At 35.6% G+C, this 23,516-nt stretch overlaps 1 protein-coding gene across 3 annotated transcripts; it reads left to right on the top strand.

Annotated features, from left to right (window-relative positions):
- Nucleotides 1–1,111: 1,111 nt before the first annotated feature.
- Nucleotides 1,112–21,603, top strand: AMD1 (adenosylmethionine decarboxylase 1). 3 transcript variants are annotated; one of them, XM_087912898.1, is made up of 10 exons: nt 2,213–2,479; nt 4,046–4,135; nt 7,556–7,642; nt 11,299–11,425; nt 13,587–13,689; nt 15,599–15,641; nt 15,736–15,880; nt 17,698–17,790; nt 17,895–18,050; nt 19,330–21,603. In XM_087912898.1, the coding sequence occupies exons 4-10, from the start codon at nt 11,309–11,311 to the stop codon at nt 19,462–19,464; spliced, it is 792 nt and encodes a 263-aa protein (XP_087769024.1). In that variant the 5' UTR covers nt 2,213–2,479; nt 4,046–4,135; nt 7,556–7,642; nt 11,299–11,308; the 3' UTR covers nt 19,465–21,603. The 3 variants fall into 3 exon arrangements, with proteins under 3 accessions (XP_026582394.1, XP_087769024.1, XP_087769013.1); XM_087912887.1 differs by having other exon boundaries at nt 2,258–2,753; nt 4,050–4,135; XM_026726609.2 differs by lacking the exons at nt 2,213–2,479; nt 4,046–4,135 and adding an exon at nt 1,112–1,715.
- Nucleotides 21,604–23,516: the final 1,913 nt, after the last annotated feature.

Here is a 23,516-nt window from a genome sequence, read left to right as displayed (position 1 = left end):
TTATGACTAAAAAGACACAAATAATGCATACAGGCTGGAATCTTAAATACACTTATTAAGGAATGAGCACCATTTCCAGCTACAGGACTGTTCTCCAAGTAAACATAAAATGTATTGCAGAACCAAAGGATACATAATGGGACTTTTTGTGACAATTTAAAATCTGAGCAAGATTATAAACTACAGCACTATTTATTTACTGCTAGTGGAATTGTATGGCTTTGATAGTATCATTGGTATGATTGTCTGGTTAATCTGGTTAAAAGAAGGAATAACTCTTAAACAGACTTTTCAATTAAGGAGTTTATTTTTTATTACCACCTCATATTCTTCAGAGCAAAAGAGCAGCTTGTGTCTTACAAAATATAAAACTATATTCACCATAAACTAATATCCTAAAAGCAGCAGTAAAAACTTTTTTTTATAAAAACCCTGGGAAGCAAAATTAACCAGAAAAAATATTTTGATTTAAAGGAAAAAAGAAATTCTTAAAATTTAAGCTTCCTTAAATTTTGTCCTGCTTTCGGTGACATATGCAGTCTGACTCAATGTTTCTTTACTCAGAAGTCTCTAGGAAGTTTTATATACAAATGCTCTTCCATCAGTTAATACGTTTCCCTTGGGCTCTTTATTAGAAATAATTATTTCTCAAACAAACACATCTTACTTTCCGCATCCACTGTGACTGAATTTCAGAAAACCCCATCAACAATCGTGATTTTGGGAATTCTCACAGTAAATTTTAACCAGCCGCCATAGCTTCTTTCAGAAACAGATCTCTTGGGCATTATGTTACCCTTACACATGCATTCCTTGTTTTCTTGTGTTGGCTTTCTAAAAAGAATAACGTAACTACTCTCTGCCGATTATTTTCTTGCTTGCTTGTTTCAAGCCCTCGCATGTGCCAGCCGGGGCCATCTACAGCGCACCTCGGTGGAGACCGCACGAGCTGGAACAACCAACAAGCTGGGACGAGCTCCTAGTGTCTGTCAGACAGTTCGAATGCCCTATCAGCGAAGGAAATGGGCGGACCTAGCGAGCGGAAATCCAATAGCAGCAGACCCCCTGTACCTGTACGGTTATAAAAACTCTGCGTGGCTTCCCTCACTTCGCTTCCACAGTATGGCCGGCGACATTAGCTAGCGCTCGCTCAATGCTTTTCTCTGTAACGGGAACACACGGAATACAAGGAACCGAACCGCACCGCATCGCCTGCACGCTTGCCTACTCCGCACTTCTTGCCTTCCATTTCCCTCCTTCCCCTACCCCAAAGGATCTTACCAACCCGCCACCCTTTTCTGCAACCGCTCACTGAAATATTTTATATATGAGCGCGCCCGCACACACACACACACGTATTTTATCTTATAACTTAATATAAGATTACTGCCCCATCCAAGGTAAAACCTGCTTGGGACGGGCTGGGACCCCACGAAGGCGCCGCGGCCCTGCCTAGAAGCAACAGTCCTATCAGCTGTAGCTGGTGTAGGTGAGGAGGGCGGCGGCGACAGCAGCAGATTTTGGTTGGGGGGGTGTCTGTCATTTTAATTTCTGTGGTTGGTTTTGCGGAGTTGTCTCACCATGATGGAGGAGAACGGTGCACACTTCTTCGAAGGGACTGAGAAGCTACTGGAGGTGTGGTTCGCCTGGCAACAGCCCTCGCCGCAGGAGCCGCACCAGAGTAATGGCTCCGGCGACCTCCGCACCATTCCCAGGTGAGTTAGGAGCCGGCAGGAGAGCCGGTGGGAAACGGGAGGGTTGGAAGAACATGGAGGGGGTGCTGGCCGAGTGCTGGAATATGCCCGGCCGGTGGCGCGCATGCCCTGGTGAAGAGAGGCCGTCACGCCGTACCGCTGGGCGGGAAGCGAGCGAAGCTAATGGCCGGGGAAGGGGGGCGGGCATGGCGGCTGCTCCATTCAGGACGGCGTTATGTTGCGCGAGGCGAGGGAGGGTCGGGGCCCGCCTGCTCCGAAGGGAGGGGAGGGACTTTCACCGGGACGGCCTTGCGGGGGGAGGGAGCAAGCCGGCCCCTTCAAGTAACGGCTGCTAACGTTCCCCTGGCGCATGCAGGCTCGGCCTCCGCGTGCGGCGGCGGCTGACTGCAGGCCTTTTTAAGTTCCCCCGTAGGCCGGGCTCTCTGAGGGAAACTTACAGAAGAGGAGTTAACATCGGGAAGGGCGGAGTTGTGACCTTGCTAGGGCGGGACGTGACCCTTTCGTGCCTGTCCTTTTAAATTAAAGAGGAGGCCTCGGCGATTGCCGATTCCTACCCCCGAAGTATATTTATTTCCGATGCACGGCGGGCTTTCACGAGTGGGTCACCTTATTTGGCTTTGCGGTCCTTAACAACGGAGTGTGAACGGAAGTCCCGTCTTATGCAGAAGGAGGTGTTTGATCCCGTAGGAAGGTCGAAGGCCACCGGGATTCTCGCAGTGTTTGATATGAACCGAATGGGGAGACGGCTTGTACATTCCTTGTTGGTAGGACTCGACGAACCCCTACCACGTTGGCCATCACAAGTGGGCGGACAGGGCACCCACGGACATCTCTGCACCAGCAGCATGTTCTTGAAATGTGGATTGGGTCCTTGGCCTGTAGACTTGTAAAGGGACTGGACTACTCGTGCGTTTTCTCTGAAACTGTATGCAGCTTAGTTATCTGATTCTTGACCACAAACCTTTTGTCATAAGTGTCGAGGAAGCGGAGGAGTTTCTTCTGCTTTTTCTAATCTCTTCCAAGTACAGGAAAAAAAAAGTAGGCTGTTGAGGAAGCTGCCAAGGATGTTTTTGTATTTATTGTAATTTATGTTTTATTGCTTTGCTTTGCCTCTTATAGGATAAGCAAGAGCATGCCTGTAGGCAGTGGGAGGTTTTATGTATGCATTTGCCCTTCTGGAATTCAGGCAATGCAGTGGGATTGATAGAAACCCCTCCTGTGTTTAACTCTGTTTGCAACCTTTTTTTTAAAAAAAAACAACAACAACAGGGTTCAGTCTCAAACTCCAGATGAAAAAGCCTCTCCTCCATTAATAAGATCAAGCATTACTTTTTAGTGTTACTTTAAGGGCTGGGTCTGGGACTGTCATCTAGTGGGCATTTCAGGAATGTGGAGGAGGCGCCAACTCCTCAACAGTCATGGGGGAAGGGTTGCATTCTCTACAACCCTAAATGCACACTAATAGTACGAGTATTTTACTTGCGCTGCACGTACAAAATAATAGTTTGAATCTGCTTCAATAGAATTTAGACATTTGAAAATTACAATGCCTAGTCTATGTGTGTGTTTGAATGAGCTACATTTAGCAGAGAATAATTAAAGGTATATGGAATAATGTACCCTTTGTGTGTATGTTTATTCTCATTCTCCCCCAATAATGTACTGCTAATGTGCTAAGAACATCAAAGAAATAATAGACAGCTTGGATAGGAAGAGTATCTCTTCTCAGCTTTATGTAACTATGCATTTGTAATTTTTATTAGCAAAGAGTAGTGAACTGCAGAAGTTATTCTGCCAATAAATTATGTGGAGTGCTCTCGCAATAATTAGTGCACTTTAACTTCAGCTTTTTTCTGAAAACAAAATGTCATTTTAGAAGGCCATGTCAAATTTCATTAGATAAGAGTTGCATTATGAACTAATTTGCCTACTGTGCAAAAATATAATCAGTAATAATTGGGTTTGTATATTTCTGACTTCAAACTACATTATGCCTATGTATACCAAATATGTAGTAGCATAATTGAGTTTTACATGACAGTTCTGTATTGTTTGAATTAATCTATTTCAGATTTAATGATTTTGTAATATATTTTGTGCAGATCAATTCTTAACTGAATCAGTTGTTTCACCTGATATGACAAACTGGTTTGTGATTTGTACTGTTCATTTTGTAATGCCAAATCTATAAATAGCAAAATATAAGAAACTGCCTAGACTGAATGTCCAATTATTTTTATATTCTCTTTCCTACACAATATTCATATCATGGTACAAGTGCTTTTCCCTTGTCCAAATTTGTCCTTGAAATTATTTTTTTATGTGGTCAGCTAGGCTGAGGAATTACTGAAGCATATCACCTATGATCTTGACCAAACAGCAAGGAATGTTAAATACCAGTGTGCCATTCAATTGTTCTGGTAAATGTTTAATTATTAAATGTTATTCTGAATTTATCCATGTATTTTTCTATAGATGGCAACTGTGTGTTTCCCTAGAAACAATCATTCATGAAGTATGTCAGCACCTACTTTGATACTTTCAATAATACCCCAAATGCTACTATAGGAATTACTTAAATTTATGATGGGTCATAGACCCAAGTGACATAAAAGAAATTATATAATGTAAAATAAACTATAGCATATACAGTAAAAATCTGTACTCGTGTTTAGACTACTGTCATCAATACATGAATTCTATCTGCTACTTTTTGACAGCAAGAGTTTCCCTGGAATCTATTATATGCCAAAAGACACTGTACATAGAATTTGTTTGTCCAACCTGAAAGTAGAAGGTGTTTTAATTAGCTCATTATAAATGTCTTAGTAAAATTACAGTAAAACAGAGCATGACTCTGTAATTCAATATTCCCATCTTTATAAGGACAAAGCTTTCCATCGTGTGGGGTTTTGCCATATTTACTCTCCCAACTTTGCAGATATTACTGTGGTAGTGTGAAGGCCTTCTGAAACACATTTATAAGTTGATCCAAACATAATGCTAGCGAGAAATAAAATTCCCTGTGACCCAGTCAAGCTCTGATCATGTTAACTAGTTGACTAATAAAATGTCTGCAAGCAAATAACCAAGCTCAGAGATCACAAAGAACTCCATATCGAATATCTTTTCTTTGAACACATCGATTGCCTGAACTTTCCTGGATATCCTCACCTCTCTTGAACTAAGAAAATTTTACTTTGTATAAATCACACAAAATATGGCTACTCTTCATAAATTGATTTACTACATTCAGTATTATAGTATTTGTATTTGCTTCCAAATTTGTGTGGGCTTATAAAACAAAGGAAAGAAAAACATGACATCCAATAAGTCAAGATAAAAATAAGGTAAATATGAAACTGAGTAGAACATTTTTGCTTTCACTATTCTGAATCCATGAAGGAGGAAGCCATTTTGATCTCCATTGGGAGATTGTTCCACAGGACTGGCACTACTAAATAGCAACACCTTTCATTTTAGTTCCCTTCTGCAAGGGGAATGGGGAATAAGAGCAGTTTTCCCTTTATAATCTTACCAGATGGGTCTGTTCGGGTTAAAGTAAGCAGATACCTAAATGCCAATCCATAAAAAGATTTGCAGGTCAAAGTCAACATTTTAAATTGTATCTAGAAATCAATTGGTAGCTGGCCAAAAGTTCTTGGCACATGCAGATGTGACATGCTGAAATTGTTCTGAAGTGTTTCTGATATGTACATGACAAGAAATATGTCAAAACAAAAATGTTATATACTACTCAGTCCTTTTAAAGATAGGCTGCAACCATATAATCGTTTCCACTGAACATAAGAATAACAAGCACCCTTGTCATAGTGCTATGAACAGATGTCCTAACTTTCAGAGATGCATGATAGATATATCCAATCTTGGTTAGACATAATGTATACATTTTCCTTTACATTCTCTTCTAGAGTTAGAATCTACGGCCCTCCAGGATGGCAAGTGATGAATATTGCTGGAATTTGTTAATTTGGCAGCAATGAAATGGCTATGATTTCATATTGCTGGGCAGTTTGACACTAATCCAGTAGTTTTCCGCATAATACATTGTGCCCTTATTTTTTTAAGAACCTGGTATGGATTGTAAATTGCTTAATTTGAGAAATTAGGTGTTATCTCTATTGTTTCCCGAGGAAATTTAAGAAGCGTGAATGATATCTCCTTGTTTTGCAAGGCGCAACTGCCAAAGCAAGAATGTGCTTTAGCAGTCAGTTTTGAAAACACACAGCTCTCCTGTAAGATTATAATGACTGAAGCTATTGAGTCAGCCAAATTATCTACACCTTTAAATAGTACTGTAGTGCCTGCCAAGAAAATATAGATAGGGTTGTAATTTCCTATGAGTTGGTCATTATTTAGAGGAGGAGCATAAGGGTGTGCAAAATATTTCATGCACAGACCAAATCCAAATAATGAAAGTATTCTGTGATTCAGTTCAGCCAGACTATGACCCACCTTGAAGAGTCAGATGAACATTAAGCCATAACGTGTTTGGTATATTAAACAAAACCCATTTTCTAGTTTTTGCACACCTCTAGAAGAGTAAGGTGAGCTTACTTAACACAGGGAGGAAATATACAGACCTTTGCAACAATATGTGGCCTTTTGTGTAAGAGAACTTTGTTGCTTTTCTGTGTACAACCACTAGGAAGTAGAGTTGTTCTGTACAGTTTAATCCTATAAAATCAGTCAAAGGATTAGTATTCTGTCTGACAACTTAGTTTATCTTCAGTTCTATCTTAAGACAATGACAGGTATTTGGCTAACTGAAGTTTAACAGGCTTGGCATATGTGCATGGAATGGTTCTAGGGGTTTGAAAGTATTCACGAGAATTACATAGGGTTTTTTTCACCTAATTCTGAGGAAATAAGAATTATTCCAGGTTATCTGGGATACATATTTTTATTTATATCCCTTTATTAATTTTATAAATAACTGAAGGCAGCAAGTTGTTTTTATAAATAACTCAAGTAGTACCTAATACCCTTTCCTCTTCCTATTTCCCTCACAACAGCAATCCTATTAGGTGGATTGGCAGAGAAAGAGTGACTGGTCCAGATAGTTTGAGCAATATGATCTAACTAGTGCAATGTCATAATATTATTGATAAAATATTCAAAATTTAAGTAATATGTGTTTATCTGAATACTGTAATGTCTTTATATTTTGTAGTCTATAACACAGGTTTCAAACGCTCTGCATCATGTGACATTTGTGATGCATCTGGCTTGTGGGCCACTAGTTTAACTGCCCTGGTCTACACTATATAAGTTTTAAATTTAAATAAACTTAAATAAATTTAAATAAATCATTTTTCTCCTTTGATGTCACGAACTACGGTGGTGACATCAAACTTTATAACAGTTTAGATTTATTACCAGTGCCTAAAGCTTTGACACTTGTATACTAGTATCAAGGGGCATTGGACAGGGTCAAAATTAGGCATTAAATTTGGGTTAAAGGAAATATGCAGTATTTCACAATTTCACAAGAATAAAATGGTTTCCAAGAAGTTGGTAATATAAATTGCCAAGAATCTATAAAATTCAAGTTAGTTTACAAATTCAAATAGTAATTTCTGACTTTCCACATGTTGTCATTGTTGGTATATTTTTATGTTATTTTTAAACATAAATTTTTAAATAAGTAATGAGGTTGATAATTATATTATTTAATTAAGCTACATTATAGATATTGTACAAAAGTTTGCACATTCAGTTAAGTTTCCTTTTTTGATATTGAAATGTAGTACAGCATGCCCTCTTATTTAAAAAAATGATGAAATTCACTTAATACCTTATTGTATTCCTTTTGGCAGGTTTGAGTGGGACAAACTTCTGGAGAATGTGCATTGTTTGATCATAAGTGTGACAAAAACTGACAAGCAGGAAGCTTATGTACTCAGGTAAGTAAATACAATTCCTGTACACAATGCATAGTCTTGTTTTTAATGTATTACACTTTTACATAAATATTAATTTACTTGCTACAAAAGTATAAAGTGATGTGCAATGTACAGGTAGTCTTCAATTTAACAACATTCATTTAGTGACTGCTTGAAGTTACAATGGCCCTGAGGAAATACCAGTTGCTCAGTTAGCCTTCCTGACTAACTGGCTAGGATGTCATTGATCCCATTATGTTAATTAATACTTCCATGTTGATGGGAAGTGTTCCCCTGCCTCAAGTAGGTAGTTGAAAACATTATTGAAGAGATCATAGCATGGTATGCTATGCAGTTTTAAGGAAACTAATTTTTTCAGTTTATGGAGAAAGTGGCTGAAAAAGAGTAACGCTGCAGCTTCTGACACATCTGGTTAATACTGTCCACACCCATTTTTAAACAGCTTTTGGCAAGGATATACAGAGGTTAAGATGGTTGTCTTAAGGATAACTCATGGTGGAAATTGATATAGGCTTTTGTTCTGGAGAAATATGGCCTGAGTATTTTACCTAGATTTCTGTGCAACTTCTAGTAACATTTAACACTGACTTTATCTGAACTTTCTGATTGTAATGTGTCTTGGGGATCCCCTAGCCCTTATGTTCAGAAAATGTCAAAAAATGTGGTGCTGCGGAACTACTAACCACTGTACAATGTCCCATAGGTTTTCATTTTGTCCCACAAAATCTAGATGATAATTGAGGTAGGTGGGACTCCGATTTAAAGTGGGACTGTTGACTTTATCATCCATTTCTAAAGAACAATACTATTGAACCCTGAATGAATTCAATAGTGATCTAGATGAGGAACAATACAGTGTTGAATTATTGGATTCAATTTTCTGGTCCTTGAGGACTGAGGTTCAAACTGTTCTGGAAAAGTTTGGTGACAGTGAAAGATCTGTGCTAGTTAGCAGTACATTTTAAGGCATTTGCACTGAGTTTTCAAATTCTATATGGCTTAAAACTGGCTATTTCAGAAACTGCTTTTTTGTTGTTAGAAACTTGTCTGACAACTAAGAACTACAGGATACGCCCTTTTGAAACTATTCCACTATTGGAGGCTTACCTATTTGGCAGAAAGAAAGGTCATTCTCTGAATAGCTCTCAGACTACAGTAAAACCTAATTTTTACAGACTCCCAAACAGTGTAAATGTATCCCTCAATGTACAACCACAATTTTTAAATATTCTCAGTTTTTGTCAGTGTTCTTGTTTTGGAAAATGGGATTGAGAATGAATTTTCAGTATCAAACTGTAATAGAAAATGTCACAAAGGTGCTTTTCAAAAGGCGACTGGACTTCCTTAGTTTTTTTCCTTGAAAACATTTTGTTTCTCATGCAAGGAGCTTTTTCGGTTCTCTTCAAAGAACTGAAGAAACTTCTTGGATGAAAAACAAAACATTTTCAAGAAAACTCTCCAAAAAGTCCAGTTGCACTTTTGGAATAACCATGACTTGGATGATTGAGAATCTCCATAGACATTTGCAATAGAAAATGTTCTTTTTTTGTGTAGTCCTATCACATAGCTAGAATCACTTCATTAGACTCCCTTATAATATAGATCAGAGTTTTAAAAAATGCTTTCTTAACTGTTGATTATATTGTATGTGATATGGTAGATACTTTTCACAATTGGGAAGGGCGGTCTAAAAACACCTTATTTTTAACTTGTGGACAAATACTTAATGATCATTTTTTTCAAACTGCATCTGCATAGTCAAAAAAGACTTTCATTTCAGCATTATAATAGAGTTTTCTATGTTGTTTTATTAAAATATTAATATAATCAGTATTAAATGTTCATTTTAAAATGAAGATGTTAATGTATCATATTACTTATTAATATTTTGAAAGAATACTAACATCACTGTAAGTACAACATATCCACATCTCAATTTTATTTCTTTGAACTTGCGTTGTATTGTCTGAATGTTTTAAATATTCATGCAGTTTGAAGTTTGTCAGCTATACCTATTCAGGTAGCATGTAATGAAAATAATCATTATGTATTCTAGCAATGAAGAAAATTGGATGTTTCCCTAAACAATTGCATGAAAAAGTGAAAGATATCAGAACTGAGTAAAATTCAGCAAGAGGAATTTATTGTTAAATATTGCTATGTAATAATCTACAGCACCTTGATCAATAATTGATACTAGGTTCATATGATGGTTAAGCAAGCTAAGAATGTGATAGAATTACAGAACTTAAGATTGAAACCAGTTTATTATTTGTTGTAATGCTAGATACAATGAAATGTCTATGGAGATTCTCAGTCATCCAGGTCATGGTTGTCCCAAAGGTGCTTTTTCAAGAGGCAACTGGACTTTCTGGTTTTTCTTTGAAGACATTTTGCTTCTCATCCAAGAAGCTTCTTCAGTTCAGTTGATCTGCATTTAAAAGTCAAAGGCTACTTTTGATGACACAAAGTCCACATTTTGGACAGAGGGGGCCACTGGTTTGAAAGAGGGGTCAAAGGGACCATATATGTCAAAATTGAACAGCCCTCTCTCAGCATAAGGGAAGGGATATGACATCATCTATCTCCAGACTACAACACAGACATCCTCGATCTCCAGTCTAAAGTACAACACAGTCCTTTCACAGTTCCAAGAAGGTTCCACACCCATTTGCACCACACAGGTGATCTTGAGGACACAGATAATCCTCCAGGTGGCCTCAACCACTCTGTAAAAGAATGCAAATGACCAGCTATCTGCAAGGAGTATAAATCCTTCCATTCCCCACCACCCGGTCTGAGCTGAAGAAGCTTCTTGGATGAGAAATGAAAGTCTTTAAAGAAAAAACAGAAAGTCCAGTTGCCTCTTGAAAAAGTGTTTATAACCTGCTGCTCCTCCAAATAGTTCAAGGTGGATTACATGGGACTCTCCTTAATGTTATCTCAGTAACCGTGTTATCAAATAGATTCAGTTGAATTAATAGCCTAAGTTATCCAAAGAGTTCCATGATTAAGGATTCAAACATGGTTTAATACTCTAACCATTAATCACCATTCTGATTCTAACATTTACCACAATATCTGTATTTGAAATCTGTTTTAATGCATTATGACATATTTCCTTACCTCAGGATTACGTAAGACTTATCTGTCTAATCAGAGTTGCCCAGTTGGGTGTGGAGGGATGAAAAGGGACAAATGATGAAAGCAATATCACTGTAGCATAATGCAAGTTTGACCTTTTTTATGTGTTGCATGCATTTTGCATATCATAAAGTGGGCAGTTTGTATCACAACAGCACTGTGCTACTTTTGTTATTTTGATGAAAGCATCAAAGCCTGCAGGAACTTCTTACTCTAGAAAACAATGGAAAGGAATATCTCATGTTGCACCATTTATACAAAGAGTAGTTGTATTGCTAGATTTAAATCAAATCTACTTGATTTAAAGTAGATGAGCTGTGTATGAGATGAGCCTTTTCATATCTACAGAATTCTGAAGGAACAGAAGAGATCTATATTGACTAAGCCAAGATTTTATGTCTCTAATTCCTAAGCGCTTAAAGAAGTTTTAAGGGACTGCTATCAAATAGATTTAGAATTTCCAAAATCCATTCAGATATGAAATATATTGATTATATCTTTGTGTTTTTCAGTGAGAGTAGCATGTTTGTCTCCAAGAGACGTTTCATTTTGAAGACATGTGGTACCACCCTCTTACTGCAGGCACTGGTTCCCCTGTTAGAGCTTGCTAGAGAGTACTGTGGGTTTGACTCCATTCAGGTAAGAAAAGAAAAGAAAAAAAGAAAACAATATTCTGAGAAGTCTTCCAAGTTGCTAAATATCAGTTATATTTTAAATAGTATATTAACTTGTTTTTTGTAAATGTTTACAAAATATATCAGTAGAAAATGCTGAGCATCTAATAGCAATTTATTATTATACAATATGTAAGAAATGTTTTTCAGATTAATTCCCTAATATTTCTGGGATTTTCATATCTCATTCATACTCTTGTCTTTCTTGCACTATGTATTAATCTTGTCTCCACTCTTGTATGGTCATCTGAAGGTTGCTGGAGATGCAACCTCTTTCAGTCATCAAAAGTTTATGCAGAAATACACTTAAACACCTTTCAGTGGAGTATCAATGTTTCTGGGATCTTGGATTGGCGAGTGTCTTAACACAAAGCCCACAAACATTCCTGCTTTTAGGATGACATACAGTACAAAATCAATATTGGTAATAAGTTTATTGGTGACAAATTATCAATTTGCCCAATATTTTTTGAAAGTTTTTAAACTTATTTTACCCCACTTCTGACTTATAAAATGCACTCCTCCACAGTATGACTTTTGACTAATATGTCTATCAAAGGTTATCTGAGATAGCTCATCTTCATAAAGATGAAGTGGAGATTCAGGTTTTTTGTTAGATTTGAGTTGGGGGCAACAAGAGGAGAAAGTAACGTTTTCTTGAAGATGCTGAATAAAAAGATACCATACTTGTAAGACATGAGATACCAACTTCTAAGTGGCAGCACAGGCTTAATCAGATAATCTATATTCATAGTAAAGATGAAATAAGGATCCTGCCTCAGATAGGCTGGCTTTAAATGATACCAGCTTAAGGTGGGGGATATTCAGCTGATGATATTGGAGGCTTCAGTATGAGGCTTGCAAAATGGTTAGGAGGAGAAGGAAAGATCTTAAGCTAATTGGCATATCTTTAACTAAAGTTCTTGATTCTCCTTTTCTATACTCCTCCTGAAACTTGCAAGCAAATGCTTTAAGAACATTGTTCATATTCTTAAGTACTTCCTGACTAAAAAAATCCAGTTGAAAAAATGCTGATATATATTCATTATGTTCTTAAATATCAATTCTGTTTTTCATTGTACAAATATGTCATGGACCAATCATTTTAAAGCTTTATAATCACAAAATAGATTATCCCTATTTGAAGGAAGAAAATATAAAAACTGTTGCTATTTCAGAGTTATTTACCATACAAATATGCATAACCATACCAGTCCTCTACCTTTTCTGGTTTTAAGTAAAATATAAATCACACTGATGTACCAAGCAGAACTTGTATTTTTGTCTCTTTAGCTTATTTGTAACACCAGGAATATTGGGGATGGGGAGTAATATGTGAGACTTCAGATAATCTTAAAAGCATAAGAGCATTGAAAGATAAAAATAGTATATAGTTGAAAAATTTTGTCCAGTTGAAAATAAATGTTATTCTAACGATGCCACTTTTTAAATACTTATACTCCATGCAGGTATCTTTTATATAGCAAATTATATTCTTTATGAATTTCTAAGAGATTACTGCATTCATATATCTAAGGACTAGCAGGGTACCCATACTTTACTATGAAACTATATGATCGGGCAAGTTTTGGGGGATGAAAATAACGGGAAAAATTGTGCCTCTGCCTACCAGCATCCATTGGTATTCATCTGGCTAGTGTCCTATCAGTGTGTGAGAGAGTTCAGGGCACTTTGGAAATTGAAATAGTATTTGCTGTGTGAGCAAGAAGGGGAGACAGCAAGAAGGGAAGCCTGGTTGTGGCTTAGCAGTTGGAACAGATTTTTTTTCAGGTGTGGAGGGAGAGAACAACTCCTTAGCATCAGAGCGTGTTAATAATAATATAGGAAATACTAATGTTCTGGATGTCATTTCGAAAAATCCTTTGTTAGTGAGCACCTAAAAGCCAAGAGGAACATACGTGCCAAATTTCAAGTTTGTAGGCTTTGCGGTTCTGGAGATTTTGTGATGATGCGTGAGTGGTATTTCGCTTTTATATATATATAGATACATGCATGTCTATATATGTATACAGTGGTAAAGCCTTATGTAGTAGATAATTTCTTTTTGTATAAGAATTAAATTGTGGAAAACATACTTATTTTATTTGAACTCTTGTTCCCCTCAGAGCTTCTTTTATTCACGTAAAAATTTCATGAAGCCTTCCCACCAAGAGTACCCACATAGGAATTTCCAGGAAGAAGTAGAGTTCCTTAATGAAATATTTCCAAGTAAGTAAATATATTAATATCTCTTCAATAAATATAAATGTAGTAATATCTCTTCAGTTTACAATATTGTAAATAAAATCTGGCTATTCAGAATGTTTATGTGTAGGAGACTGTTCAAATTAGTCATGATTTCATGGCTAAATGATTGAAAGATAATAAGTAAAAATAATAAAGCAGAAGGTTGCTCTATCAAGTACAGCATTTTATTTAACTTTTTCAAAACAATTATCCATGAAGAGTTTTACAACTGTTCTGCAACAGTGATGTAGTATTGTTGCTATAACTAGTTTATGATAGTAAGAATGAAAACGCCATTTCTAACTGAAGCTTGATTTAATACACAGTCAGACCTTGCTTTTGACATGATATATGTAATAGATGTATACGCTAATAGTTGTGTAGCATGCATTTTGTTGAAATACTGTAGATCCTTCTACCTAGTAATATAGAAAATGGTTGTTAAGTTAAAAAATAGAGGTGTGCATTATTTGGATCTGAAGTGGCAACAGGTGCTTTGGATCCAACATGAGCATGCTGTGTACCTGTTGGTTCCTTAAAGAAGCTGGGTTCACATAACTATTTACTTGAGTGTAAGAGGTAGTGACAGAGTGCATTGCCTGGTTAACTCAAAGACTGTTTTCATGGGATGTGTGGTGTGAAAGATTGAGCTCACCACCAAGACTGAGTAGACATTTCCCACCTGGGATTCCAGGTGCTATCTGAAAAGGAGTGTTAAAACAGACCTATCCCCTCTTTAATTGGAGAATGTTTCCTAAAACTAACCCAAAATGAGCATGGGTATGGGTGTGTCAAAGGAGTCAAATCAGGAAGACAGCAAGAGACTGGGAAAAAGAAACCAACAACCCAAAGGTAAGCACCTAAGCAACAGTGTCCAGACAGCAAAAGATAAAGTAATTATTGGAGCTGAAGGACCTGCTGAGAGAGGAGGGCGCCTGACCAGTGTCTACAAAACCAAGCAAGTCTGCAAACCAAAGTAAGCCCATTGTGTGCAGCAGCCCAGGTGCAGAGCACTTCAAACCAGTTCCAGAAACAGAGGGCTGGGAGGGAAAGAAAAGCCTGTTTGCAATCTACAGAGGAGTGAGAAGAAGTTCCCATGTGAATAGATTGGGATTGGCTACAAAAACTAAAAACCTGGGAAGAAAGGAAAGGTTTAAAGAGCTAAGAAAGAGTTAAAATGAGAAAACATAGTGCTCTAAACCATAAAGATTGAGCCACAAGCATGGACATTTTTAGATTAAATGAAAGAAATAGTTGTAAATGTAACTAATAGGAAGGCAGTTGAATAAGATAAGTAGGAAAATAGAAACAAGTATGGAATTAGCATTAAAGTAAAGAAGAGGATTTTTGTACAATAAAACAATTGTTTTAATGTACAAAATATTGTTCTGTACCATATTAAGAAAAACCCTAACATGGCTTCGGTATTTACTCAAGGAAAGGTATAACTTCTTTAAGGAACCACTGAGAGGCTGAGTAAATATACCTACACCAGACCCAAAGCACATTTCCTGCTTTAGAAGAAAATACTGTACAAGAAACTATGGGCTACTTATTATAATATAGTAACTATAGTAAATTACTTTGATACCGATAAGTATGGTATAGCTATAGTTTTTATTTCACAACATACTTTTTCTTCCAAGTGCACAATCCATTCCTTTTCTCTTTCCTCTTCTTGACAAAAAAGATGTAACAGTAAATATCTAAAGCCAGAAAACAATTCATTAAAAGCATTTATTTGTATTGTACAGTCTTCCACGATTTCTTTATGAGTTACAGGATGCTATATAGATCTGTATGTTCATATAATCAGATTTAATCCAGGAATTACGATATAAGAGAAAGTTTTTTTTATGTGACCACTTTTCATTTTATTTATCTGCCACAGATGGAGCAGCATACTGCATGGGCCGTATGAATTCTGACTGCTGGTAAGTTTGCTTCTATCGGTGTAACTTTTGGAGCAGTATAAATCTGTTACACCAGTTTAGAATGTTTTTTTCTGAAATGCATTTTTTAAAACAGGTATTTGTACACTCTGGATTTCCCAGAGAGTCGAGTAATCAATCAGCCAGATCAAACACTGGAAATTCTGATGAGCGAGCTTGATCCAGCAGTTATGGACCAGTTCTACATGAAAGATGGTGTTACTGCAAATGATGTCACTCGTGTAAGTCTTGAATTATGGAATTAAAATAGATTAAGTCTGTGAATAATCGAGCTTTTTGTCTGCACAGCCATTCATTTTCAGGCATTTCTAACAAGTCAGTTCTATGTATAGGTTCACGAAGATTTTGAGGTGGATCCCTTTCTAATCTAATCTTTGAATACCATATCCTTTAAGTAATGACTTTGTTGACTTGTTTATTGTTTTATATCTTTGTTGTGGTTATACCATCCATGTCACTTTTTATGAGATGGCTAGCTATATAAATTTGATCAATAAACAATCTTTTGGAAAGTTGATACAGATAGTCTTTGATTTACAACCATTTGTTTAGTGATCATTTGAAGTTCAACAGCATTGACAAAAGTGACTTCTGACTATTTTTCACATTTATGACCATTGCAGCATCTCTATGGTCACGTGAACATAATTAGGATGCTTGACAACTGGTTCGTATTTATGACGGTTGCAGTGTCCCAGAATCATGTGATTACCTTTTGTGACCTTTAGATAACCAAAGACAATGGGGAAGCCGGGTTCACTTAACAATCATGTTACTAATTTAACAACTGCAGCAAGAAAGATCATAAAATGAAGGCAAAACTCACTTAACAACTGTTTTATTTAACAACAGAAATTTTGGGCTCATTTGTGGTCTTAAGCCGAGGACTACCTATACGATCTGCCTCTTGGCTCCATAAAGATAGAGTTAGATAATCCAAATTTGAATATATTCCAAATTAGGAGTTCTTTCAGCATGCTAAAGTATTTTCTTGACTAATTCATGGCCTAAAACATAATTACGAGTTTTTTTGTGAGAGGGAGGGTAGCTTCAAGTCAACGTTGACTCTTAGCAATTGCCTAGAAGGGGTTTTCCATTCCTTCTCTTTCTATGAAAGAGTGCCTATCCTCGTCACTCAGCTGGCTTTGTGCCAAAGGCAAGACTAGAATTCCCAGGCTTCCAGTTTTTACTGATACTTTAATCATTACACAAAACTCTGTAAGTCATAGTTTAACCTAAAACTAAATAAAGCAATTGGATTAAAGCAGCGAATGGGTCTAATCTTCTAACTAAGCAGTGCTCTTATTTCAGCTCTACACTATCAAAGCTGGTATTTTTTTAAGCATTAGTTTCTAGTTCAGTTTGGTTTTTTTTAAAATCTAGTAAAATACAGAAGTATTGAATTCTCAATACTACAATTCTAACTATTCCAAAGCTGTAGCTCTGGGGCAATTAATCCTTCATGTCAGATGTTTAGTTACTTTTGTTTTGCTTTGAGAAGTGTTACATCTATAAATATAGAAAAGACCTTAGGTGGGATTTTATCACCTAGTTAACAGCTAGTTACTTTTTCTTACGTTTCTTTCACTTTACTACCATATACATATTATATAAACATGGTTTATGCAATTCAAAATTAACAAAATACAGTGTACTTCAAGGAAAACAGTGGTCAACGCTTAACTTGAGAATATTAGCTGGAACAATATTTAATGTTTCATTAAAGATTTAATAATGAAATATCTCTGACAAAAACAAAAAGTAGCAATAAAACCAAATAACATTTTTTTTAAAAGAGCAAAAAATGGTAAAACTGGGCAATAACAAAAAAAAATGGGCACACTATTCAGAAGGGCCTTCAACCACCTTAATAAAGAGCCAGGTCTTCATGACTCTGTAAAACAACAGTAAGGTTGGTCTCAGATGGGACCTCATTATCTGAGAGAAGAAAATGATTTGGATGAAAAATAACTGTGGTAGACATAATATGAATCCTCAGAAATAACATTCATCAGTATGAACCTTCTTTATTTTATAGGTGAGTGGAATTCGTGACCTGATACCAGGTTCTGTCATTGATGCTACAATGTTCAATCCTTGTGGGTATTCAATGAATGGGATGAAAACAGATGTGAGTATGATTTTTTTTTCCTCTAAATTCCATTGAGTATTTGCAGAAATAATGTAACTACATTAAAAATACTAATATAGATTATTTATTTTGCTCCTCTCCAGGGAACTTACTGGACTATTCACATCACTCCAGAACCAGAGTTCTCATATGTTAGTTTTGAAACAAACATAAGTCAAACATCCTACGATGACCTAACTAGGAAGGTCATTGACATTTTTAAGCCAGGAAAATTTGTGACAACTCTCTTTGTTAATCAGGTAAAATATCTTTTACTTTGTGAATATGGGACAGATCTTTTAGATATGCTTTTAAAAAAACTCATAAGTTACATAATTGAATAATTGTGTTTAGTTTGGGAATAGAAATCATAACCAGTGCCTATCCATATGGAAGTAAACAAATAACTGAATCTGTAATAATTAAGAAGGGGAATCACCCATCCTCCAATTGGCTAACTTCTTTATCAATTAAGGGAAAGTATTTGAATTTCATCATAACAGGATTAATTGGCATACGTTTCAATGGCTATTGCTATCTCTTTTAATGCAATTCTTATAAATTTATATGGTAAATGTTATGTGACTTCTAGAAATTCAGAAATGTAAAAGTTAGAGGCATATGTATTCTCAGTTATTGTACATATTCTTAAGATAGATGGTTTATGGAACTAGAACTGTTCTGTGGAATAGTAGGTTGCTTCCACCATAACCAGTTTCTCAGAAATCAACAATAGCTGCATAAACACTGAATTCTGGTGTAGTAGTAATTGCTGATTTTAAAGTTACTTAATGTAATTTTCTTATTTTGAATCATTCTTGTAAAACCATAAGTTGCTGATCTTCTTTATGCAACTGATTTGTGAAAGGGATCATCTCCGTTTTACATATCCAGAAGATTGCCGAATATAAATTTAATAAGTAGTCAAGTGCACATAACCTTATATTCTACTTGTTTATTAATCTGGTTGATCTATGTTTCTTGTATTTCTAACAAATATATTCTGTAGCTTTGGGAAGCCAGGAAACATGCTCAATTCTTATTGAGTTCTTAATAGGGTTAATCTGTTAGATACATTATTTTGTACTGGTTTTCCAGGGTTTCTATAATTCCTGAGTTTAGTTAAATCTAGTTAAATCTATATTAATGTCATTTTAAAGTTATTCCTTTCATCTTTCACCATTGTGAAAATAACAATTGCCCCTTTCAAATCGGTTTATTTGCTACTCTATTTTTTTCTTCTGCATAATTTTATCAATCTCAAAATTATCGTGAAACATTTCTCAGCTTATTCTCACACATTCATTCTCTTCTTCTCTTTCAAATAATTATTCCTACCAACTGTGGTTCTTGTCACTCAGCTCACAAACCTGAGTTCATATACATGTAGGACAGTACATGCTATAATAATGCTTAAAGCGCCAGAGCACACTTGTATAGCTGAAGATAGTTATTTCTACACATTGGAATATTTACAAAGCTGACTTTAAATGTTTGATTAGTTTTTTCCAAGATTTTAGTGCCTTTCCTTTCTTCTAGAGCTCAAAATGTCGCACCGTGTTTTCTTCAGCCCAGAAGATTGAAGGTTTTAAGCGTCTTGATCGCCAGATTGCCCAGTTTAATGACTACAACTTCGTTTTTACCAGTTTTGCCAAGAATAAGCAGCAAAGTTGATTAAGAGGAATGAAGAAGAAAAAACGCAAAAATATACCCAATAGAGGTGGTGGTGGTTGCTTTCTAGTAAATGATACAAGGGGCCATATTTTTCATATCCACCTCGTAGTTGCAGAAAGCCCTAGATGTAATCATAGTATAATTTTCAATTGTATGCATTATTATAACAGAGTTTTAGATATATTGCATGAACACTCTCTTCTGTGTTTAGATATTCTATTTCACTTTTGCTGTGAAACTGAAGCGCATGTAGAAACATTTTACTGTATGAGACTCTACAGCATTTATAAAAACAACTCAAATAGGTTTACATGCAACATAGTTTTTCTCCAAGTATCACCTAAAATTCCCCACAGACAAGGATTTCGTCCTCATTAGAATTTCCTCTAGATTTACTTAACTAAAAGACTTCATTGCCTAAACTTTTTTCATTTGTGTGCTGTAACAAATTTTAAAACAATTATTGAATGTGTCGTTTCTAATTGGCACATTTTGCAACAACTGAATGACAGATTAAACTCAAACTTTAAGATGTTGAAACTGATAGAACATTTAATGGGATATTTTCACTTAAAAATATTGAACAATTTTTATCACATTGGATCTGCATATAATTCCACAATGAATTGAAGTGGCAATTTGCTGTGGTTAGCACATTACCTTTTCATCTATGGGTGAGTGTATTTGCTGATTTGTCAACAAGTTACTTTTGACAGTTGTGTAATTTTTTGGCAAACCCATTCTTGCTCCTTTGTTTAAAGGCAACCCATAGCAATTGGTGGCAGTCGTTGGACATCTGTTTAAGTATATAAACAAAATGTTGACAATTAAGAACACAGTTGATTCCAGGCTTTTCACAGAGATCAGATGCAGTTTTGACATCTAGGAACTTAATCAGTTAGGAGATTGGTGCGCTTTATGGTAATTTTAACAGAGAAATTTGGTAGAAACGGTGAAATGTGATTTCAAATTACTGCACAAAATAGCTGCCATTTCTTACTGTGAAATATGCTGGCTCAAATGTAAACTTTATATTAATTCAAACATGGGCCCTTCCACTCTGCAATGTCCTGTGACAACAATGCATGTGATGATTAAGCTAAATTTAGCAATATTGTGACTTCATCTGTGTTTCTTCCTAATTAATATACAGTTCTTTTTTACATGGTGTAGAAGGCATTGGGTGATTTTGCTGCAGTAAGCAAATATGGGGAGCCTAAATACAGTCATGTGAAACATTTATATGTAGTACATTAGTAACAAAATAGACATGGATATTGCTTCATGGATATTAAATGCAAGTTCCTGAGAGAGTATGTTCAGTCACCTCAAATGCTGTGGGATTTCAGCTGTTGAGACCAGCAAGTCTTATAGATGTGTCATTCTAATCCTTGGCTATGTTTTTGATTATGAGTGTTTTGTTCCTTTTGTATTTATAAAGGAAACATTTTTAGTGTTTCTATGTTATTAAACCTGCTTGCTTGGAAATCAAGCAATTGGAACATTTTTTCATACCAAAATCAATAAATGTTGTTTCTGTGTAGCACCGAGCAGTTTATGGTGCTTTTGCTTTTTAAGGGCCAATTTTTCAAATTTTTTATAAAGAGTACTCCAAGTCAATAGCGCTCTTTGACTTGAGATCTGTTCAACTACAGATTCCTTGAAGTAATGCTGGAAATGCAGAATTTACACATAAGCCTTGGATAGAAATAAAGCAGTTCAATGGATCTTCGTGAATTAGTAGGCTGAACAAAATGGGAGGGGGATATGTTTGGTGTTTAAAATTATCTCTGGTGTTAGACATGGAACATTAAAATGTACAAAGATGCATCTGTACCAGAAATCATAATGCTTAAATAAAAGTTTGCTTTCTAAGCTGTTGCAAATAGTAAAAATGCTACTACCCTGACTTAGATAATTCTGCTTTGTATTTATAACAACAAAGCCTTGATATGAATTAACAGATGTTACCTGTATTTTCTCAGTAGTCCCTATGTGCTATTGAATGCCAGGGTGATTCAAGAAGATTAAATCTACTGGAAATGTTACTCTTGTTAATCAAACTAGAACTCTGTTTCTATTCAATGAAAAAGCATGATGATTAAGAATGAAAGCTGATATTAAAGATCTTTAAAAGTATATCAAATTGTAATACTGTATAATCAATATTAGAAAATTGTAAAGCTTCATGATATTTTACTACCCTCTTTAATTTTAAAGACTGGTTTACTGTTCAGAGATGAAAATTTCTGAAATCTTCAAAGCTGAATTTATAGATACACCCGTATGTTGTAGCAAAGTCTTATGTGTTTTACTGCTTATTTTTTTATTTACCATAACATTTTAATTTGGATTAGTCTATATTTGACTTTGCCCCATGTATAAATTTCTGTTTAACAAATCTTACAGGCTATTCCAATCAGTACTCTGTGGTATATAATACATTTGCTAATACGTTGCCCTCATGGCTTCTACTGTAGATTAATGCTCAGGTTTGCAATTGGTCTCTGAAATATAAGTACAAACTTCAAAATCCATAAATTTTCATGTAATTGGACTCCATTGGAAGTCAGTAATTAAGGACATCAAGAGAGGGTTTTAAAAACACATCAAGTAGGAAACAAAATTCAATGAGACACAGACCAAGGTTGGTGAGGGAGTTTTCCAAATCCACCATTGACCCATCACTCCCCATCCATCTCGAGGCACATGTTCCTACCCATTCATCAGCTGTGAGGCATACCAGATGGGGATACAGGTATGAGATTTATATGGGTAGCAAAAGAAATAACGCATGATTTAAAAAATACAGTAGTAGTGCAAAAAGCTTTGCTTTATTAAAGATAGTATATATCAGTAGGTCCTTATTTTTAGATCTTGTCACCAGTTGATAATGGAACCATATATAATTGACAGAGACCTGATTATTTACTGTGAAGTAAATTTCTTGGATAACTCAGAAAAGTATAAATATTACCTATGACTTTGCTCTGGCAGTGTTCTAATATACTGATTGAAAACGTAAAAAAATTCTGATTATTCTTTCTTCAGTATTGCTTCCCCATCTGAGGAAATTTCAGGGACTGAATTTCTGCCTTTTAACTTTGGTTAATTACTGACTTTCACAATCTGTGAAGCAGCTAAATTTATTCCCACAAATTTGTCTGACTTTATTAGCTCCATTTTCTAGTCCAGACATGGTGGACTAAGATAAAATGTGGTTGGGTAATCTTTAGTTCAATATTTCGTATGAGTCTAATCAAAATATAATTGCCAGGACCAGAATTGCACAAACTAGATTAAAGTGTTCATTATAGTAGTCCTTGGCATACAATAAGTGGAACATGCCCATTACAGTCGTATATCATGATGGTTGTAAAAAAGGGTCATGTGATTTTTACAGGGTTTTTTTGTGGCAATTGTTAAAGCAAATGTGGCAGTGGTAAAACAAGTGAATCCATTGTTTATTATAGTGAGATTTTGCTGAGAACAGTCACATGACCACAGGATGTTAATAGTGGCCATAAAGTGGCTATGTTGGTAAGAGCCTCTTGAAGTGTGGTCATGTGATTGCAGGAGTGGTGGGGAACTGACCATCCAAATTTCAAAACCAGATTGTAGGTTCTGTTTTCCAGATAGGTTATAACTTTGGTCATTAAAGGACCAGCTATAAATCAAGGACTACCTGCATATGGTTCATTATGTTGTGGCAAATCATAATATGATGGCTGATGTATCTACAAAATCTGACTTCAAAACCAAGGAGATTTTTTTTTTTTTAAATGACAATTTAAAATGCTTAAGTTCATCTATTAGGCCATATATATAAACTTAGACATGATAAGACAGACCAAATAAAAGCATATATAATAAATTGGATGCAAAACTTAAAACAACAGGAAGAATTGTGGAACAAATCAATAACATTTACAAACTGCTTTAGAGAGAACATATAAAATGTTTTATAGGTGATATTCAACCCTGTCAATAATTGTTAACAGACAACTCATAGTAATAAATGCTGGAACTATCATGCAACAGAAGGAACACCC

The sequence above is a fragment of the Pseudonaja textilis genome, chromosome 1, assembly GCF_049901715.1.
Source record: "Pseudonaja textilis isolate UNSWEBS1 chromosome 1, rPseTex1.2, whole genome shotgun sequence".
In the NCBI taxonomy this organism is placed as follows: Eukaryota; Metazoa; Chordata; class Lepidosauria; order Squamata; family Elapidae; genus Pseudonaja; species Pseudonaja textilis.
This window is presented reverse-complemented; position numbering and strand designations above follow the sequence as displayed.

Bases quoted from the DNA above. Each gene is read 5' to 3' on its own strand.
- AMD1 (XM_087912887.1), top strand. From the start codon at position 2,643: ATGCAGCTTAGTTATCTGATTCTTGACCACAAACCTTTTGTCATAAGT. The intron at 15,881-17,697 runs GTAAGTCTTGAA...TTTATTTTATAG, and splicing joins CTGCAAATGATGTCACTCGT to GTGAGTGGAATTCGTGACCT. The intron at 18,051-19,329 runs GTAAAATATCTT...CCTTTCTTCTAG, and splicing joins CAACTCTCTTTGTTAATCAG to AGCTCAAAATGTCGCACCGT.